The sequence below is a fragment of the Crocuta crocuta genome, unplaced genomic scaffold (assembly GCF_008692635.1).
Source record: "Crocuta crocuta isolate KB4526 unplaced genomic scaffold, BGI_CrCroc_1.0 scaffold317, whole genome shotgun sequence".
In the NCBI taxonomy this organism is placed as follows: domain Eukaryota; kingdom Metazoa; phylum Chordata; class Mammalia; order Carnivora; family Hyaenidae; genus Crocuta; species Crocuta crocuta.
Window position 1 is genome coordinate 1,368,789 of NW_027530984.1, and position 22,808 is coordinate 1,391,596.

The window sequence follows — 22,808 nt, forward strand, 5'->3', positions numbered from 1 at the left end:
ATCAATTATACTTTTCCATCAGTTGGGAGGTAAGATTCAGCATCTTTGTTAGGATCTGAGTTTCTAAAAGTCTCATTTATTGGCACCTCAGTTCAAAAGTAAGATTAGGATTAGTGTCAAAATTATCTAGGCAGACAAAGTTTTAAAAGTTTTAGCAGGTGATAGTATAGATAGAAAGAGGGTCAAACTGAAAGTGTGGAGGCTGTATAACATTTGAAAAGAACAATTTTCTAAATTTCAGCCAGAAAGTCTCTGGAATTTATTAACAGTTATATTGCCTTACACCCTCCTACACTGTTGGTGGAAATGTAAACTGGTGCAGCCCCTCTGGAAAACAGTGTGGAGGTTCCTCAAAAAATTAACAATAGAACTTCCTTATGACCCAGCAATAGCAGTGCTATGAATTTACCCAAAGGATACAGAAGTGTTGATGCATAGGGGCACATGTACCCCAATGTTCACAGCAGCACTCTCAACAATGGCCAAAACATAGAAAGAGCCTAAATGTCCATCAACTGACGAATGGATCAAGAAGATGTGGTTTGTCTATACGATAGAATACTACATGGCAATGAGAAAGGATGAAATCTGGCCATGTGTAGCAGCATGGATGGAACTAGAGGGTGTTATGCTGAGTGAAATAAGTCAGGCAAAGAAGGACAGAAACCATATGTTTGTACATATAGGTGGATTAGGAGGAAACAAACAGAGGACCATTGGGGAGAAGAAGGGGGAAAATAGTTGGGGAGAGGGAGGCAAACGGTGAGAGACTCTTGAATGCTGAGAACAAACTGAAGGCTGATGAGGATGGAGGAGAGGGAAAGGGGGGTGATGGGCATGGAGGAAGGCACTTGTTGGGATGAGCACTGGGTGTTATATGTAAACCAACTTGACAATAAACTGAATAAGTAAAAAAAAAGTTATATTGCCTTAGAGTAAAGAAAGCATTAGATTTGATATAAAATACTCACAGAGTTATTTATTTATTTATTTATTTATTTATTTAGTGAATTCTAGTTACCACTATAGCAGCATATAATGGATCCTAATTCAACTGTCTCTTTTAGGCTAATTCAGGAAGAGAAAGAATCTACAGAGTTACGTGCTGAAGAAATTGAGAACAGAGTGGCTAGTGTGAGCCTGGAAGGCCTGAATTTAGCAAGGGTCCACGCAGGTACCTCTATCACTGCCTCGGTTACAGCTTCTTCGCTGGCCAGCTCATCTCCCCCCAGTGGACACTCAACGCCAAAGCTCACCCCGCGAAGTCCTGCCAGGGAAATGGATCGGATGGGAGTCATGACACTGGTATGATGATGTGCACAGAGAACATTTGCCCCCATTAAGATCCATGGTACATTGGCTGATTCTTATTGGGTATTTATTCTCAGGACTTTCTTTGTGTTTTCTTGTTTTTCTTTTTTTCACAACAACCGTATATGGTAGGTGCAACTATTAATCCCATTATGAGTTGACGAAATGTAGCCTACAAAGATGTAATTTTCCGAAGTCACATAATAAGGAAATAGAAGAGCAGCAATCTGAATATCACATGAGAAATCTGAATGACTTAAACCATTAAGTAAATTTTTCCTGATGATATCTTGATGAAGTAAATTGAGACTGGGTATTTTACTTTTAACACAATAAATAACAAAAAATATTGATTCTGATTGCTCCAGTATAACTACATAGAATGTTAAAATTTTATAATATAAACAATATAATTTTAATAAAAAGAACCACCGAAACCAACAGCAAAAATTCTCCAATTTTGTTTTAGAATTTTATGTCAACAGTTTTTACACTTCTTTATTCTTTAATCCTTTCTTTCACTTATTTTTATATTTAGAATTAAAAGTTGGAATCCTAAATTGTTAGGAATTAAAAGTTGGAAACCTAAATTATTAGGAGGTGTGCTGAACATAACTGAGAGAAAATCAAAGTGCCCTTTGATAAAACTAATGTAGAAAAACCTCTGGATAAAATGATAGGAATGATTGCTGAATACTGTGATCTTTAGTCATTTACTTCGCATTATAACATCTGCAAGTCAGAGGACACTATTTCAATAGAAAACAGAACTGGGGTTTGAGAGCTTGAGTAAATTGCCCACGTTCAACACAGTAAATGGAGCTGTATTTTTTTCAAGTTTGGTAATGCAAAAGCATATACCATTCTCTGTTTTTTCTATGATTACCTAGAACTATGTTTAAATGATTATAATGAAGATTTAAACGTTCTAAACTATTTATGAAGGTAAAATTCTGTTTTTGTAATGAATGTTAAAACTATACTATGAAAACAATGAAATTCCAATTAAACATAATTTGGGAATATAAATTAGGTAAAAATAAATAAATCAAATAATAGCTTATATACAGTGAAACTAGCACAAATACAACAAATAGAGAAGAAATTAATGATACTACAGAAGAAATGAAGTGTATATAGTGTGTCTGCATATATTCAGGAAGCTATGAAGCTGCTATACAAAGTGTCACAATATATCTGTGTATGTATGTGTGTAAAATAGCTGAACAAAAAATTTTGTTTCATTTTCTAAATAGCAATTTTAAATAAATATGCTGCAAAAATGTATATTGTAGCTAATAAAAATATACATACACACACACATATCACACTCGCACCTCTAGGGAAAACAAAGATATTTTTTTAATTTTAATTTTTATAAAATGTATTGTGTATAAATACATTTTTCTTTAATTTTACAATTGTGAATTGAACCAGTAAACTATTTATATGGTGTGGCAGCATTTTTCACATTCAGACTCTCCAGTTATGGACTTCAATGCAATAAAGTCAACATAAAAGAGAAATGGCAAAATTTTCAAAAAAAGGAAAGATTTTATCTTCTTAAGACATTGAGTCCCCTATTCTGTGCTCATTTCTAGACTTGATATTAAAAGTATTCTTAAAATAGACATCATAGACAATGCCCAGTCAGAACAAAGGACACTGAATCAGAACTGACCCCACCTAGACATAGCACAAATGTTTTAGTCAATGTACTGAGATACTGCCCAATATACTGAGCTACATTATAATCTGCTAATTTTAGAAATCTAAGAACCATCAATTTGACTTTATTAACTGAACATGATACTGTCTTCGGCTTAGTTCTGTTTATATTTGCTACATATGTTTGATGACTTATTTATTATCAAAGCTACAGTAAGAATTTTTGCCCACATAAGTTAGTCAGCATTCAAGGCAAGGAAACTTTGGTTGTTTCTGTCCTGCTATTTGTCCTTACACTTTTGCAACATAGTAGTTTGCTCTTTTAAGTATTTTCATAAACATTAGCATCCTAATCCTTNGCCACCCAGGCGCCCCACAAAATAATATATTTTTAATCATTTAGACATGATGTTTTCATATATGTGAAAGAGATGACACTGCTTTCCTACATTTTCTTTAGCAATTAGCCATAAATACATCAATGGTAATTGAACATTATTACACTGTAATTACAGTACCTAAAAAATGTTTAAAACATTTCTTGAGGGTAAAAAAGTACTTAAAATGTCTGACTCAGAAAAACAATAAACAAATTCAGGAAGTCCTTATCACCTAATAAAACTTGGTCATTAAATTCATCACTGTTATGGTGAAAGGCAGGTGAATTTTCTTTTACCTGTAGAAAATGTGAGGGGGGCATAATTTTGTGGAATATCATCCCAAATTTCCTCTGAATATTCAATGAAAAAATTGGGAGATAGAAAATTAGATTTTGGAAAGATATTGTATTCATTTGTATTGTATGTGTTTATATGTTTTACAAACATTGTTGTTTGTTCTGATTATAAAATGTACTTTTATTTACTTTTACCTCACCACAAATCCAGAAGCATAAAGAACATCCTACTGATGTTTAGTTAGAATATTGTGTGGAGTAAATCAACTCATTTTCCAGGAATAGCAAAAATATATAAATGTAAATATTACTATAATGGAATAAAATTGTTTTACTTACGTAAGAAAAATTAACAAAGATATTAAGTGAATAAGATTCATCTGAACTCATTAAGACTTAACTTGAAAAAAATTCTGTAAAAGCACATTGACAAGAAAACGGTAGCCCTAGAAACATATTATACTGAGGCCAGAGCTCTTGGCATTTGGGACTGGAGACTAGTTAGGATGCCAGGAAGTTAGACATAGCTCAGGCACAGCATGCCTGTCCACGGGTGGACCAAGGCTCTGCATAGGGAAGGCAAAAGGTAATGTTTACAAACTCCATATATGCGCATTAGATCTTTGTTTATAGATAATCTCTTTCATTCCCATTTATACCTTGGGGGGAGGATGTAGTTCCATACTTACTTCTGGCTAGCTCACTCTATATGTGCTTCATATTCCCTAGGGTTCCAGATCCCATGCATGTATGTTTGACCCCGTCATGTAGACGTGCCCATCCTCCCATTCCATCTAAGAATTCCCTCTCTGAAGTCACTCTCAGCAGGAGCCCTTTTATAATGGATAAAGGCACTTATTTAGAAAATAATGAAATGAAAAAAACAAGACAGTCAAGTTATAGGATACTATTAAAACTTGTAATGTGGTCATATGGTACTTATTAATTAGTTCTGTTTTATGTTGCTTTTATTACTGCCAATCACAGCCAAGTGATCTAAGGAAACATCGGAGAAAGGTAAAGTAAATATCTTTTGTATGACTACTTCTAGAATATTGTTTTTTTCTGTGAAAGTCTTAAAATTGTATTCCCTGTAGTTGAGGCATTTTATTAATATAAACAGAAATATTAAAAGTATTTAAGCATTATTGAATTTTTAAAATGTTATTATAAGAGCAAATGCCTCAAAATAAAACTGTTTATGCTTCCTAGGGTAATGATTAGATTATATAGTCTAAACATCCTAGAATTAGATTATTTATTGTCAATGCTAGAATATTGCCACTTATTTTTAAATGTAGTTTTACTATTATTCAGGTATGTGAGACCAGCAGATCAGGAGACTACTGCCAATGAAAAGATAGCTTGTTACTCACCCTTCCCAAGAGGAGAGGGCACACCATGCTATGCAAAGCAAAGGAAGCACCAGAGTCGGTTATGAGGCAAAAACAGCCAGGAGAAAGGATGGGTAGGAGTTTTATTGTGGTCTGTTGGAAAAGCAAGGCAGGTTTAGCAGGCTTAAGATTGGTTTATTCTAATCATTTGCATGGGTTCTGGGTATAGGGACTATCTCTAGTTGTCTGATTCCTGGTCTGGGAGGATTAAGGCAGAGGAATATTGCCTCCCGAAGTATCAGAAGAGCCAGATCGAGAATATGATTTGGGATACTGGTCTAGGTTGATTGATGTGCCTATGAAAGACACACTCCAGGGAAGCAGTTTGCAATCTCTAGGAATTAGCTAGTCCTGGGAGGAGCATTCTGTCCTGGGTCAGCATGGCGCCAGACACCAGAGCATCAAGAATATAGAAATTATGAAAATATAAATAATCTGCTACCTTCTTGTTTAATGTGACATCAGTAGAATACATATTGGAAATGAGAAACAAAATTGACTACAGTTCTGTTCACAAAATGACATCTTCTTAGATAATTGATAACAGCAGAGTTCAGACTCATGGGATGATCAGATAGGAAAGATTTCAAAGGTTCAACCTACTCTCCAGTGCATAAATCTATTTTTTCAGCATTATCAAGATGTGGTAGACTATGCCCAAACACTTCTAGAACTATAAAACAATTTTTTCTTTGTTTCTCTTTTAAATTAAGGGAATCTATGTTATACTTGTGTGGCATAGATTGATGACATTTCTTTTCTTGAGTAATCATCTATCTTTCTATAGCATCTTCTCCTTGATACTACCAGTTGTTTCTTAAGTGTCAAATTTACCATCATAATTCTTATTTGTCTTTGACTTCCTCTACCAGTTAAAAGAATTATACTGGGAATATGAAAAGAAGTCTGAGTGGATGATGGTTGTAAAATAAGCTTAGTAGATATAAGAAAAAAAGTCACAAAAGAAGGTTCCATACAGAAATGGAGGCTTAGGGAATTCACAGGGTGAAGAAATGGTTGATAAGAAAGGTAGGTCATGGAAAAAAGACCACAAACTAAAAATTGTATATCAGGCTAAGGAGTTACAAGTGTGATTCCATTTACCCTTGAAGAAAACACATTAGGATAAGTATTATTACTTCCATTTTACTTATGAGGAAATTGAATCCTGGAGCAGGTAAATAATTAGCACATGTCTTTCGACACATAAGAGAAACCAGAATTCAAATCCATCTCTGATCCAAATCCTTTCTCCTTTATTTTATTTCTGTAATGTAAACTCTAAGCATTACTCAGAGGAACAGTGTGTAAGATGTTTTTAAGAGCTGATATTTGGAAAGTTGGCTTAGTTTGACTGGCAGCGTGGAGAGAGGAAGGCATGTTAGGAGGTGTTTCAGGAGAAAAAAAGTAATGGAAGCAGAAAGGTCAGGCTTGGCAGAAATAATCATAGAAAACAATTATAGCTAGATCATGGAACTGTGAAGACGTAAATACATATCAGGAAGAGTTTGGAAACACACCTTAGGAGTTTAGATGAGATGTGTATTTAGAAAGAGTTTTCCGTAGGATTAACATCATGCTGAAAGTAGTTCCTGAAGAAGTCTTCTGGTGACACTATGCTAGTTGAAATGGAGAGAGGAAATCCTATAAAGATGCCCACTTAAACGGGTAAAAGTAATCAAGGCTTGGATGACAAGAGCCTAGACAAACAATTTAATTGTTTCGTCAGTGTATAAAGTCTTTGTCATGTATCATATATAAACACATTTATGCATAATAGCCTAACACAGAAAACAAAGCAAGTCATTATGTAGATGTAAGATGAAAACAGAGCTTTAAATTTTTTGCTGTAGCCATATTGCTAACCCTTTGTCATCAGAACTTCCAGAACCATATCTATTAGCTGTGCTTTCCACAATCTTTCTATGTATAGGCATTTTACTGCACAGTGATGCCATGAAAAACAATGCAGAATTGTTGTAAATAATGTCTTTACAATCTACTTTACCGTTGAAAAGTCTTTACTGTAATGTAGTTTTATACGTCTGTCTCTCACAAATGTTGTAGTATCTTGAACTGCTCTGGACTCTGAACTAAATTCTTTTTTTTAATGCTTATTTATTTTTGAGAGAGAGAGAGAGAGACAGAATATGAGTGAGGGAGGGGCAGAGATAGAGGGAGTCACAGAATCCAAATTGACTCCAGGCTCTGAGCTGTCAGCACAAAGCCCCCATGTGGGGCTCAAACTCACAAACTGAGATTTCATGACCTGAGCCAAAGTCGAATGCTTAACTTACTAAGCCAGCCAGGTGCCTCTGAACTAAATTCTTTAAAGAAAGCCCTTCCATCCCATCTTCTGGTTTCCAGATGCTTTTGTCTGTGTTCCCATGGGAAGTAGTTAAATGAAACAGTTTTACTTATGGTTTTGTTTTTACCTTTTATAATCCTTACTTTAAAAAGAAGTTTTTTCTAATAAGCTGCAATTTAGTTTTTAAACATCTGTACCACATTTCATTTGCCTGAGTTAACACCCTTTATCTGATAAAGTTGTAGTTTTGCCATCTTCTCTTCTCATTTCAAAATATCTACTTAAGCGGTGCCTGGGTGGCTCAGTCAGTTAAAACATCGGACTTTGGCTCAGGTCATGATCTTAAGGCTTGTTGAGTTGGAGCCGGGTGTGAGGCTCTGTGCTGACAGCTCAGAGCCTGGAGCGTGCTTTGGATTCTGGGTCTCCCTCTTTTTCTGCCCCTTCCCTGCTCATGCTCTGTCTCTCAAACATAAACATTTGTTTAAAAATCTCCTACTTAAAAGATGTCCATGTTATAATAACCTGACTATGCATACTTTCTTAGTGAGTTAACTCAAATATGTGTCCAGTAACTTTTTGTAAAGCCTATGTGTTCTGATACATTGAAATGGATTCCATGAAAGCTTTTTCATGGTCCCTAGATATTGATCCATGGTGCTTATTTACTCTTAAATAATATTTTTTTTTGAAATGTGTCCGTGTTTTGTTTTAAACTGGAAGACTTCACTTTTAAAAACAGTTATTAAACTCACATGCTTCAATAATACAAATTTATATGTTAAGACTATATGCCCCACGTTTTTTTGTTTTGTGTTTGTATTAGAATTACTCAAGTAGCCTTGCTACTTGAGTGTTCTCTTTTTCTGTAATTTTCATTTGAAATCTAGAAAGAATTCATCTGAATGTGTTGTTTTCCCTTCTAGATTGCAGTGGTGGAAGAAGATGGTCGGGAGGATAAAGCAACAATAAAATGTGAAACTTCTCCTCCGCCCACCCCTAGAGCCATCAGAATGACTCACACCCTTCCCTCCTCCTACCACAATGATGCCCGAAGGTATGATTCTTGCAGCTCACATCTCATTGCATGCTCTCCTTCTGAAAGTATTCCCCTTTCTTTGAGTGCCATCAAATAGACTGCTTAAAAATTTATATGAGAAATTTGGTTTGAGCTATAACTCTCCAGTAGAGTACTGCCCTGCTCCCTCTCCCCTCTTCTTTTGTGAGAAAAAAATTACATTCTGAGATCAAATTTTTAGTTTTAAAATTAACCATGTATTTGTGGTGTTATTACTAGCCGATGTTGATGAGATAAGCTCTTCTATTTTTAGTGGATATTTAGTACTAAAATGAAATCAGGCTAATGGAAGGACTTACTGGGAAGAATAACAAAAAACTTAAAGGATCCTAGGACAGGACTATACATTTGGCTTATGTGCAAAAGTAAGGTCTAGGGGACACCTGGGTGCTCAGTGGGTTGAGCATCTGACTTTTAATTTTAGCTCAGGTCATGATCTCATGGTGGTGAGACAGGACTCTGTGTTGAGCATGGAGCCTGCCTGGGATTCTCTCTCTCCCTTTCTTTGGGCCACTCCCCCATAAATAAAACACTTTTTAGAAAGTAATTAAGTTCTGAAAAGTCCATAATTGCAGTTCATTTACTTTTAGCAAATAGGTAGGTGCACCACTCCGCCAGGAGCTGGTGTTGACAGCTATAACAATCAAGCGGAAAGTTCTTAGAGGGGGGAAATAAAGCATACTTGCCAAAATGTTAAAAGAAAAGGAAAGAGTGGGTGGCGCCTGGGTGGCTCAGTCGGTTAAGCGTCTGACTTCGGCTCAGGTCATGATCTCACGGTTCGTGGGTTCAAGCTCCGCGTCGGGCTCTGTGCTGATGGCTAGCTCAGAGCCTGGAGCCTGCTTCAGATTCTGTGTCTCCCTCTCTCTCTCACCCTCCATCCCCTGCTCATGCTGCCTCTCTCTCTCTCAGAAATAAATTTTAAAAAACATTACAAATTTTAAAAAAGACATTTAAAAAAACATTTAAAATTTAAAATACCTGTTTGTAATAGCAGCTCATCCTATGGTGCTTTCCATCTGCCTACAAAATTGCAAGCAGATCACTATAATACATAGCATAAACAATCTAAGCGTGCAGTTCACATCTTAAATATATGTCCTTTCACAAACTTATCAATTTCAGCATCTTGAGACACATCAGTGACATGACTCTGTATAATGGCTTGGTATTAATACTTTACGTAAGAATGTGTCTTCTAAATAGTATGAGTTTTACAACAAATAGCTTAAAAACAGAGGTTCTGTACTGGCAGGCATTTGTTCCTTTCTGTTTTTTTTTTTTTTTTATTTTTAATTTCAAATGTGAAAATAAAACCCCAGTTACTCCAGCTTCAAACTATATGCTTTCATCCTCCAAGAAAAAGGACTCATGTTTTAACATGTGAAAACCTGTTGGTTTGGAGTTTAGAGAATGTGAACTCATTAAAGACTATGAATAAGTCAAGTAATTCATCATGGTGTTGTCAAATGAACAGCTCTAGAATAGATAGCAATGTATCTATTGTACCTCTCCTATTAATACAGTGTCAGTTACATTGACTAGGAATGGAGTCCGGAGCAACTGCTTGGAAATCATTTCAGTTTATCATGTACCTAAAAGAATACTTGAGAACTATAAGAAAAAACAAAGAGATCACTAGAGCACATGAGTATTTGCTTTTAAATCCCATGTAGATGATTTAAAATTAAATGAATGTGGCACTGGGGTGCCTGGGTGGTTCAGTCGACTCAGGTCATGATCTCAGGGTTCCTGAGTTTGAGCCTTGAATCAGGCTCATTGCTGTCAGCGCAAATTCCACTCTGGATCCTCTGTCCCCCTCTCTCTCTGCCCTTGCCCCACAGGTGAGCTCTCTCTCTGTCTCTCTCTCTCAAAGAAACATTTAAGGGGCACCTGTGTGGCTCAGTTAAGCAGTTGGCTCTTGATTATGGCTCAGGTCATTAAGGTACGGTTGTGGGATCAGGCCCCACGTTGGGCTCCATGGTGAGTGTGGAGCCTGGTTAGGATTCTCTCTCTGTCCCTCCCCTATTCACTCTCTCCTTCTCTCTCTCAAAATAGATAAATAAATTTTGAATGGTTTTTAATTTTAAAAAAAGAACAAGTGGGTACACACACACACACACACACACACACTAAAATGACCAAAGGACAAAAAGAGAGACACAAATCAAGAAACAGGCTCTTAATTGTAGACAACAAACTGATGGTTACCAGAGGAGGAGGGGTAGGAGGATGGGTGAAATAGGTGATAAGGATTAAAGAATACACTTAGGGTGCACTGAGTAACACATAGAGTTGTTGAAGCTAATATAACACTGCATGTTAACTATGTTGGAATTAAAATTAAAAACTTAATATAAAAAAGAGAAATAGGCATCTCATAAAAACAGTGACAATCTGCCAATACCAACTAGAATTTTTTTCTGGTTAAGATTTTTCTTCTTTCACAAACTAAGTTAACCATTAAAAATTTGCCTCTTTTCTGGTTTCCTCACTGCTCATTAATCTCTCTTAAAGGAAGAGATCAAGCTACTTCATTTGCTACTGCCTTGTTTGTTAATTGATCTGTGCATCTATAGTTAGCTACTGGGCACCTGGTGGCTCAGGTGGTTAAGCATTCGGCTCTTCATATTGGCTCAAGTTGTGATCTCAGGGTTTCTGAAATTGGACCCCACTGTCAGGCTCTGAGCTGAATGTGGAGCCCTCTTGGGATTCTCTCTCTCCCTCTCTCTATCCCTGCTTACATTCTCTCTCACTTGCTCTTTCAAAATAAATAAACTTTAAAAATAGATATAAAATAAATAAACATTTTTTAATTAAAAATGGCTGGAAGAAAATCAGGTAAAGCTGTGGGCTGGAATAACAGCTTAAACTTCACTGTTAATTCAATTTAAATGTCTTATCATAGGTCATTATGTTTAAGACTAAAAAAACATACTCTGAGATAGAAGTAGGTCAAGGGTTACTTGCTAAATAATGGATGGGCATTTAACATGCATTTGATAAGCCAGCCTATGTTCGTTGATTACATGAAAATAATGGGGGAAATCAAGTAGAACAACATTTTTTCCTAGACAAAATTGGGAGGCCCAAGGCCCTAAGGCTGAAAAAAAAAATGCACTATGATGAAGAGCAAATGTAGGAGGAAAGGAAGAGAATAATTGTTCTTTCATTTGTCCCTTTATGAAGGAACAACTCTGTGTACCTTGTGGATGAGCAGTCTGCCCTCTTTTGTGTTTTGCAGTAGTTTATCTGCCTCCCTTGAGCCAGAAAGCCTTGGGCTTGGCAGTGCCAATAGCAGCCAAGACTCTCTTCACAAAGCCCCCAAGAAGAAAGGAATCAAGTCTTCGATAGGACGTCTGTTTGGTAAAAAGGAAAAAGCCCGACTTGGGCAGCTCCGTAAGTGTGCATGAATTTGACCTTCCACTGCCACTCACTTCTGAGAGTCTGTCTCATTTTCATTTCATTTCTCATCTGCATTTTTCTTTTTCCTACCTGACAAACTTCCTTTTTCAGTCAGCTCTGTAAATTCAATTTAGCTGAATAATGTTTGACCAAATTTACAAGGGAAGAATATTGTAAAACGTACAATTCTTTTGATTCCTCTGAATAAGAAAAGCTAGATGTTATTTAGTACTGACTCTGATAGACACAAGGTCTCTATGAGACAAGTGTTATTACTGCTATTCTTATTTATTGATGAATAAACAATGTCTTAGTAATTTATAGAACTGAAATATTCATCTTAGTGTAAGTGTTTAAAACCACTGAATATACTGCCGCTTAAGGCAAAGATGTCTATAAAAGCTTTTCTGTTGAAAAAAATTGAGATGCCCTCAAAAAATCTATAATACTTTTTAACCAAAATAAATAATTATGATATTCAGAGCAAAAAAGTACAGTTTTCTTTATTTAAAGCTATCACAGCTTTCCACAAAATAAATTCTACAGTATGTAAGTGGGGCACAGAAGAAGGAATAGGGCAATAGGGATTGTGTTAGTTAATTATTGTTAGTCACTAATGGAATAAAAATATACATCAGTACAGGGACACCTGGCTGGCTCAGTCAGTTAAGCTTCTGACTCTTGATTTCTGCTCAGGTCAGAATCTCATGGTTTGATTTGTGAGATTGAACCCATGTTGGGCAATGAGCTCTCAGTGCTTGGTATTCTCCCTCTCCCTTTCTCTGTGCCCTTCCATGGCTCACACTTTCTCTCTCTCTCAAAATAAATAAATAAAGTTTAGGGGCCCCTGAGTGGCTCAGTTGGTTGAGCATCCAGCTTCAGCTCAGGTCATAATCTCGTGGTCCATGAGTTCGAGCCATGTATCAGGCTCTGTGGTGATGGCTCAGAGCCTGGAGCTTGCTTTGGATTCTGTGTCTCCTTCTCTCTCTGCCTCTCAAAAATAAGTAAACTCGTGCTGTCTCTCTCTCTCTTTCTCAAAAATAAGTAAACATTAAAAAAATTGTAAATAACTATATATAAAGGGGATGCCTGGGTGGCTGTTTGTTAAGTGCCCAACTCTTGATTTTGGCTAAGTCATGATCTCATGGTTCATAGGTTCGAGCCCTGCATTGAGGGCTGCACTAACAGTGTAGTGCGTGCTTGGGATTCTCTCTCTTTTCCTCTTTTGGCCCTTCCCCCGCTTGTGTGTGCTATCTGTCTCTATCAAAATAAATAAATAAACTTTAAAATAGATAGATAGATAGATAGATAGATAGATCAGTACACTTGAAATGACCCTAGGTAAATATACACTTGGCGTGTGTGTGTGTGTGTGTGTGTGTGTGTGTTCCTATATGTTTTCTTCTGAAATCTCTTTTCATCATATTGGTTATTTGTGATTGAAAATTCTTTTTTCCATCTTTTCCTATTTAACTTATAAATATAATTAAACTATTAAAAAATATTTAGCTCCTACCTCCAATGGTAAATGCTGAATAGAACAATACAAATCTCTTAGTACTTTCTTTAGTTTCCCAAATAAAAGAATGATTACTTACAAGTAATGCTCCAATCCCTGGCTCACTTTTCTGACCTGGCACCAAAAACATTTCTGAAACTAATATTTATGTTTGCAGATGGACACATGTAGTATATTCAGAAGTGCCTTTCTCAACTTCCGTAATGTAAAACCCACACAAAGCATCAGAAACCATGGGAAACTAAAGTCCAGCCAGCTGTGTGACTAAATGTTACTCAGCAGGTGCATTAAATCTTCTTCAGACTTCTGTTTCTCAGGAGAGAAACTCCTTAGGCTATTAAAAAAATTATTGCATAAGGAAAGAAGATAGAAGATGATTATTTTTTAGATGTAAAATATGCATGTCAAGGCATTGTTTGAATGTTTTATTTGATAACTATTTATAATTTTACCAAATTTTTTGTCATAGCCAATATATTACAGTGTAATTCACAATAGCATAGTTATTTTAAACTGTTTTCATAACATAGTAATCATTTTATTTATTCTTATTTAAACATATATATTCATTTTAGAATCTATAATTTACTTTTCCCTTTTAAAATATATTCAATCACCTTTCTCTTTTGGATTTTTTTCTATTTTTATTTCAAATTTAACTTTGATGAAGAGTTACTGAATCGTTAGAAATTTTGCTAACAATATTCTGTCAAAATTAAGGTATCCAAAATATAACTTAAAGTCCAGAAAAATATACATTCTTCTAGAAACCTAGCCTTTCTTACCCATTTTTAGTAACTGCGTGTCTCTATGTCAGACCAGATATAAAGGGAATCAGTCATCAACTCCATCCAAATCATAAACTAGCAATAGTTATCCATGATCATATCATCACCCTGGGAAGATTTCTGAACCCTGAGCAATTTTGTTTTACCCTGAAGAACAAAAGAGTTACCACATAAACAAAGCCAGGATCAAAAGCATGCTAAGGACTGCAATACTGATGAGGAAGACAGTTACAAATATCTATTTCTATGGAGCTATGTTGAAGGTGAATCCAAGCTCCTGGAGAAGCCACAGATAAAAAGTCTTTGCTGGAAATAAGACTTGAGTAAATAAGAAGAAAATACAGGCACAGGTAGGTTCTAAGAAACCATATTTGTCCCAAAAGAATATGGTACATGACACCACTGGTTCTTTGTTTGAGGGATGTGGACTCAGGTCTACATTTGTCTTGGAAGGTGTATCCAGGTTGTAAGAGGAAGAATGTGAAAACGTATCAAACCCAGGGACTACCACCTACTAGTGCTGCTTTGTGCATCAGAAAAGCTAAGAAAGCATCTCTAGTGGTTATTATCTTAATACCTTGATCTGGAAAATTCAGATACAGTCACTGCCAATTTTCTTTCTTTATCGATGAGAATAGAAATAGAAAAAAAATGGCATGGTAAGTAATATGGTAGATGGATGATGGTGTCAAGGAACCAAATTTGAGAGCGCCGAATCCTAATCACTAGACCACCAGGGAGCGACACAAAGAACCAAATTTGAAATTTTGGACCACGTCCTAGTATTTTGAACTCTTAGTTAAAGAGTTTAGCTCATAAGGGGAAAAAATTAATCTGAGAATAGTTCTGTTACATAATTCTAAATGAAATACGGTATGTAGGAAGAAAACTGTCTAAACAAAACTATGAAAATGTTCACTTGGTCCCATCAGGAATGATAAGCAACAAAGGAGAAATTTTAATAGTTTGCAGAGGAGAATATTGGTAAAGAGGGTGTTGTTTGCATTATATAATAATCTGAAAATCTAGGATTATAAGATAAAGTTCAGGTACGATGGATCAGTCAGTGCGACTGCATTAATAACCCCTAACCATGGTGAATCAAACTAATGTACAAATAGTCTTCCTACTTTGAGTGAATAAGCATATATTGAGCCACTTTTAAGTTTAGAGTACCAATCATGAACCTTAATAAAATGGCTAAAGCATAACTGTTGGCATCAAGCAACTTTCAGTTTAGTAAGAAAGAGTACATAAGCATATCCAACCTTTTATTAAAAACAAAACAAAACCATCAACATATTTTTGATCCAGAAAAATTTTACCTGCTACATTGTCTATCCTACCAGTGTCGCTAGGGAAAAAGGGTGTGAACCCCACAATCTATGACTATACATCAATTGTTGGAATCCTGACTGCCTTGCCTTTTAATTTTATCTGAAGGCATTAACCGATTTTGAAGCAAAACAAATTAAAGTGTGTTAAAAATAACTGTCAAATGACACTCATTTGTTTCTTCAACAAAGTTACTCAGTAAGAGAACAGGAAAGGCAGTGGGTGAGCTGTGACTCATGGCATCCCTGTGGACAAGATGTCACAGTGGGGCCTGGGTGATGGAAAATTCAGTGAGGCTTGTAACTGGTTGAATAATCCTCCTATTATAGTGCTAGTAAGTGCAATATGACACCTTGGATCAAGGTTTCTAATGGCCTAATTAGGATTCACTCTGTCCTTGGTCAGTACATCCCTAGTCACTTGACATGAATATTTCAATAGCATAGCTATCTGATTTATGGATTATTGATATGGATAGGAACCACAAATGAAAAAAAAGTGTTATTCCTAAAAATTATCTCAAAAACTCAGTTATGGAGGGTTCAAAATATCTCTACATATGATCTTAACAGATTCTTTGATTTACTACCTAGGGAAATACCAGCTCTCCCAGGTCATCAGAGAACTCCAGTTATAATGACTATAAAGAAAAAAAGAACAAAACACACATGACCATCCTAACTGATGTTAACACTGAATGATAAGGGAAAAGAAAAGAGGCCACTGGGGTGTCTAGGTGGCTTAGTCAGTTAAGTGTCTGACTTAGCCTCAGGTCATGACCTCACAGTTTTGAGTTCGAGCCCTGCATCAGACTCTGTGCTCAGAGCCTGGAGCCTACTTCAGATTCTACGTCTCTGTCTCTCTCTGCCCCTTCCCCACTTGCCCTCTGCTCTCTCTCACACTCCTCAAAAATAAAATAAACACTAGGGGCACCTGGGTGGCTCAGTTGGTTAAGCATCCAACTTTGGCTTAGGTCACGATCTCACCATTCATGAGTTCGAGCCCTGCATCAGGCTGTGTGCTGACACCTCAGAGCCTGGAGCTTGCTTTGTATTCTGTGTCTCCCTCTCTGTCTCCCCCCTCCTCTAGATGAGCTCTATCTGTCTCTCTCTCAAAATTAATAAATGTTGAAAAATAAAATAAACATTAAAAATTTAGGAAAAGAGGCCATTGACGGACACTGTAAGAGATGACAACAGAAATCAAAGAGATTTTTAAGAATAGAGATTTGATCCAGTAGAACCAAATGTGACAAATCTATGAAAATGAAAACAGTAAAAAAGAAAAAATATATTAAATTGAAGAGGCAGTGTCCACAATTACTAATGTATAAAATACATGTATCACTAAGTAAAAATAAACACATAAATGTATAAATAAATACATAAATAATATAAATAAATACATTTCCTAGAGAATTTTTTGCCTACTGAATTGCAATTGTTTCCTTTATGGTCATTTGACAGATTGTATTATAGTTGCCTGAACTCCTTGACCTACTGTAATCAGCATAATGAAGAAAATAACTTCATAATGACAAAAACAGCATCAACATTGCACCAGGATTATTTGGCAAGCACCTTTCTACACATAAAATTTGTGTGGCTTGTGCTGGCCTTTACTCCCAAATTTACATTGTTCCTAGATGCAATGGAGCCAACAGATACAATATAAATTCCACAAAGTATCTATTAGAGATGACTCATACTCTGCATGGTAAAAGGGCCTTTTGTGAAGAAAGCACTATTTAGCTTCAGTTATGAGAGCATTTATCATGTACCCTTTATGAGCCAGGCCCTGTATCGAGGTGTGTTATTCAGAGAGCTAACAGACTAACAGATACAGAGCAAAGAAGTAACCATTTATAAACTCAAAGTGTGTTTAAATCCAAGTGAATGCTATGGTTTTAATACTGAAGAGAGATCAGATGAAAGAAGAGATGAAGTCACCAGTGGGCAACAGATTGCAATCTTAATCTCTCTGGAGTAAGAAGCCCCTTGTTAAATACATTCTTCTATTGGACAAATGGAGAGGCACAGACCCTGCAATGTGGGTTTTGGCTAGAAATTCCTACAGTCTTGTACCTCAAGGGCCAACATGAAATAAATTATTTTGAATGGCATCTAAGAGCCAAGAAACATAGAGATATTTGCCCTTACAGTCTGGATGAACAGAAGGCTCAAACCAGTACCATTCATAGATCCAGGTATATGAGGGTCCTTTTCTGAATTCCTTGGTCTGGGTCTTAGGAAGCCTCGTACTTTGCAATACTTTCCTTGGAATTTTCTGTCATCCTTTCTGGTGCCTGGGAGAGACTGGGGCTGGCAGAGCTATCTGGGCAGGACTATTAGCCAAGATTTGGATCTGTGTGGGTCCAGTCATCGGAAGCACTGATTTTTTTTTTTTTTTTTTTAATTTTCCTTTCAGACCCTAGGACAAACCAGGGAAGCTGTGCCATCTGGGCATGGTGCCTGATCCAACCAAACCATATGGATTTGAGTCCCTGTTTCTCCCCTTCAGAGTGCACACTGACTCTCTACCTCATGCTTGGGGTCAACCAGATATCCCAGAGAGCCCAGACTTACACCCATAAGGTTGCTCTGGGACAGTAGCCTAACTCTGTTTCCAAAAGGGTGATCTGACAATTACTCACTCCTGCTTTATAGAATGATATTGTATGATGTTGGACTACCAGATCGTTGTCATGCTGATTTGAGTTATTCAAAACGTTTATGTAGAAACGAAGCTAGAAAAAAACACTTTAGTGGAATACCCACATCCACAGGAGTGGACCTGTGTCCAACAATTTCAATGCCTGAAAGACCTCACCAAAGTAAGTATGCTTAGTGACAGCACAGAGAACTTCATTGACGGCAAGGATTTGGACTTGGCATTTGCCTGCAGAAATACTAGGATGGCTATTGGCAAAGTGATAAGCAATTTATTATCTAAGTAATCCACTGAATGATGAAACTCACCCCTTGTATTCCTGAGTACCTCATGCCATGAACGGGTGGGGCTGATGATATGCGCTTCATACTCCTAGAAGACCTCCTGAAGAGTAAGTAACCCCTAGCCTCCACAGGCTAGGTGTTTCATATCAGGGGCACTCTTGGATGTAAAGGACACATTAAAGGATTTTCTTATTTAGGAATGCTTAGAATCCTTGTTCTCTGCCCAGTATCTATCAGTTGCCCTTTGCAGTCACCGTGACATCTGAATATGTGTTTCTCTCCTCCAACCAACATACACAAATATTCATATTTCTTCTGGGTATTGGTACTGTCTGCAGTTTAGAACCGCCGGGATATATAGAGCTGCCCAACAGAAATGTAATTCAACCCGTAAATTTGAATATCATATATAACATTATGAAAGTAAAAGGAGACCAGTGAGGTGAGATAAATCTCAATAATTATTTGTCTATATATCAGAAGTATTTTAACATGTAATCAATATAAAATTAGATATATTCTTTTTTTGCACTACATTTTCAAAATCATATGTGTTTTATACTTGCAACACTTAATTTGCACTAGTCACATTTCAAGTGCTTCAAACCCTTGTATGACTGGTATATTAAAATATTGGTATAGATAAATAGGTAGACATTCCGAAAATCCACACAGCCGTATGAACTCACTACCAGCTGGGCAAGAATGAGGCAGACTCTCTCCAGATTTAGATAATCATTCATAAAATAAGAGTTCCTAAGCTGGTTTGGCTGAGATCATCCTTACCAGTAGCCAGAATCTGAAATTGGATGGATCAGTTCTATCCAGAAATGTTTTAACTGGGCTGAAAACATACATGTGACTAGACTTTTGCTCTTGCTTAAGGGTACCGTCCTGCATGTGATGCTTAAAAATAGTTGTACCTACTATGACCATAAGTGTCATTTTCTATTGGCATTTTGAAATAGGATGTAGCCATAATTCTCTATCAAGTGCTCTATTCAAAGGATATTAGATTTTGAAGTATTCAGAGTATTTCCAAGCTCTTCCTGCTTTTTTTTATGGTTTTATTTATGAGAAACAATTCTAATATCTATTTTCCAGGGTCTAGTTTTGACTCAACAATATTCTTCTAGAGCTTTCTTTCTCTCCCAGAGCTTTTTTTATGTTATTTTTGCTAATTAAAATATTGGGTTCTTGAAAACATTTAAATGATAATTTAGATATTCTTCTTTGCTCAGAAAAAAATCAAACTCCTGATTCATACAACCACTTGGTGGTTGAAATGTCTCATTGTTTATTTAATGGATCTACTTCATCAATCTGTTTGTCCCCATCTGATCTAGAATTTTGTAACATTTAAGGGAATCATTCATTTTCATTTCCATTTCAGGAAAACAATTTTGTTACTTGTAGTCTGTGAATAATAATTTATGGCAAGTCCATAATTATATTTGGACTATATTATATAATAATAATTATATAAGGCAAGTACACTGATGAAAGAAATAAAATATTCACATACTGTGAATAAATGGAAAATCCCACATTTAAAAATGACCCCCAAGAGTCCTTCAGTCAGCTACTGGATGACTTTCCCAATGGTACCAACAATAAAATTCTTTCATAATAAAAATTTTTAAGTATTAGTTGCACATGTGCATAATTGAATAAAATAAATTTTTGTCCCTGAACTCAAAATTATTGATTAGATCTAGATAGCAATCAATATGTTTCAATTAAAGAGGACTGTATTACAATTATACAGTTTGTTAACAGTTACTACGCTATGAGATTAACATTTATTCCAATGCTCCAGAATCAATAGCATTGAGTATTACAAATTATTTGCTAAAATAAATTATGAAAAACAGTAACAACACAATTTGTCACTGACACTTTAATAAGGTATTTCTTTTCACTAGAGAAAACATAACCTGGTCAAGCTCTGAAAATGTGAAGTCAGGAAATTACAGTGACAGAAGAGTAAAATTGTCTTCAATAATTTTATTTATTGATATATTGGTGGTGTGTGTGTGTGGTGTGTGTGTGTGTGTGTTTAGGAGGAGGAGTAGTAGTAGTAGTAGTCTTTGTAAAAGTTAGTATTAGCTTAATTCTTTCTACCTAATCTTGTGCTTAACTGGAATTGAAATCTCTTTCATTTAAAAAATATATGTACTTAACTCACTTGAAAATAGTGAACATTTTTTCATTTATATTGACTTCATGTTTTTTGCATATAGTAAATGCCAAAAACAAAACAGAGTCCAGGATTAAGTTCTCAGTTTTCAAACTGTAACAAAGAATTTATGAATTAACTATATGTTTATGGACCCTGAATGAATGAATTCCATTGTAAAATGGGTAATTCTGTTTGATGCCCAACATACTTTTCTTTTTTCTTCCTTTCCTTGGAAGGTTATGTATATTACATATTTTTCAACACTAATAAAAATGATACTATACCAAATAATTAGTGGCTTGCTGGGTAAAAACCATTCTTACTAAGATCTTTTGAAGATACAGGGATTTTTTTTTTTTCAGATATAATTATAAATTTTACAAAACAAAACAAACCTGCCAGAACATATGAAGTTCTGGAAGTAAGGCATATACTGAAGGATGAAGGAGTCAGCCAGGTGAGGAAAAGAGGATGCCAGAAGCAGGCTATGAAAAATCTTTAGAAGTCAGCAAATGCCTCTATATTCTCTTGATTTAGACTTGAAGACATGCACCCAATTGTGTTCATAGGGCTATCATTTATCCCATTATGTATCAAATATGTCAAATTTCAAATGTTGAAATAAAATCTCATGCACTACACAGATATGTGCTCTCCTTTTTCATAAGAAGAAAAAGAGACCTTGAAGCTTGTATGTTCCATGGACTGTATATTCCATAGATTATGTATTATGTTGCTGGTGGTGTAAATAGTAGGTGAATAGTTACCTCCCCTTTTCATTCTCTCAGTGTACGTTCATTTATGTACCCATGCCATTTTATGAATGTTGGATTAGCAATATAAGGACGATCTAAAAAAGAAAAAGAGTATGTGATACTGAACAGTTGATCAAATAACTTAAAAAAAATTATTTTCAGAATTGACCCAATGTATCCAACCTAATATGAATAGTTACTTCTTCGCAGGAGGATTTATGGAGACTGAAGCTGCTGCTCAGGAGTCCCTGGGGTTGGGCAAACTTGGAACTCAAGCTGAGAAGGATAGAAGACTGAAGAAAAAGTAGGTTTGGAGATTTTCTTCCTCCATTTTCTAACTTGTACTTTTTATCATTTGTGGGGAATCAAAAAGACGGTTGTTGGAAACAATAGACTAAGGCCACTGTTGTTCTCGTATTCCCTATGACTACTCAGTGCTGGAGTTTTCTGGTTCTACTGAGCTACAGTTTGAAATAGATGTCCAAAACTCTGATGTTTGGTAGAAATTGACAGTTTCTTCTAAGAGACCAATGCATTGATTGCAAAACTCATATGTATTTAAAATATTTAAATGTAGCCTTGTAAGTATGTGATAATCTATTTGATGCAAAATTTAGTGCTGAATTAGTATGATAAAAAGGGAGCATATACCATCCAACTTTGTGTTTCCTCTGAAAATTAAAACATCTTCTCTTACACTGGAGTATTTAAAAGAATATTTCCCTGACTGATTGAACATAAACCTATTTTAGACCCAGAGCAGATTGTTTTGCATCTGGCAGGAAACTGATAGTGTATCTTTTCATTCACATATATAATATGCAACATTTAAATGACTTGCAAAATTGGCAAATGTTGAGTCTTAGCAGCTGTTAGAAAGCTAGTGGGTCCATAAATAACATATTTTTAAGATAGAAAGTAACATTTGCAGCAATGAACTAGTACCTATAGAACATGTTCTTTAAACGCCAAAGGATTTCTCCATTCCAGAATCTATTGATTGGTTACTTCTTTTCCTTACCTCCTTCCAATATACTTATTACATTGTGTTTGTATTTTTTATGTTTACCTTCTTTCCTAGGAAATAATATTCATTGCTGTAGTCATCATTATGGTAACAGATATGCTCATAGGGTTATAACATTTGGGATAATCAATTTACTTCATATTTTTTCTTCTTGTTTTCTTTACAGATGTTTACTAATAATGAGGAAATACAAACTTACAAGTTGTAGAAGAGCTCACTAGCCCAATTATTTTCTACATAGACTTTCTACAAGTCTATATATGTCTCCAAATTTGTATTATATTAAATTTATATATACATGTATATCCAAATTTAATAGAAATACTGTGGAGTAAAAAAATGACCTTGAGAATATTATTTCTTGAATACACACCAAATGCTCAGTCCCATTCAATACTAGTAGATATTTCTTTT

At 35.6% G+C, this 22,808-nt stretch overlaps 1 protein-coding gene across 5 annotated transcripts in view; it reads left to right on the top strand.

Moving 5' to 3' along the window:
* The window catches only part of PPFIA2 (PPFI scaffold protein A2), a 471,655-nt gene that overhangs the window by 389,020 nt on the left and 59,827 nt on the right, over nucleotides 1-22,808 (top strand). For all 5 annotated transcript variants that reach the window (XR_013336610.1, XM_077770196.1, XM_077770197.1 and 2 more), the window contains exons 17-21: nucleotides 1,068-1,305; nucleotides 4,643-4,672; nucleotides 8,281-8,411; nucleotides 11,674-11,828; nucleotides 21,578-21,671. Coding sequence is in view for 4 of the 5 variants with exons in the window: in XM_077770196.1 (XP_077626322.1) it covers nucleotides 1,068-1,305; nucleotides 4,643-4,672; nucleotides 8,281-8,411; nucleotides 11,674-11,828; nucleotides 21,578-21,671 (648 nt within the window). In the remaining variant the exon portion in view is untranslated. The remainder of the gene's footprint in view (nucleotides 1-1,067; nucleotides 1,306-4,642; nucleotides 4,673-8,280; nucleotides 8,412-11,673; nucleotides 11,829-21,577; nucleotides 21,672-22,808) is intronic.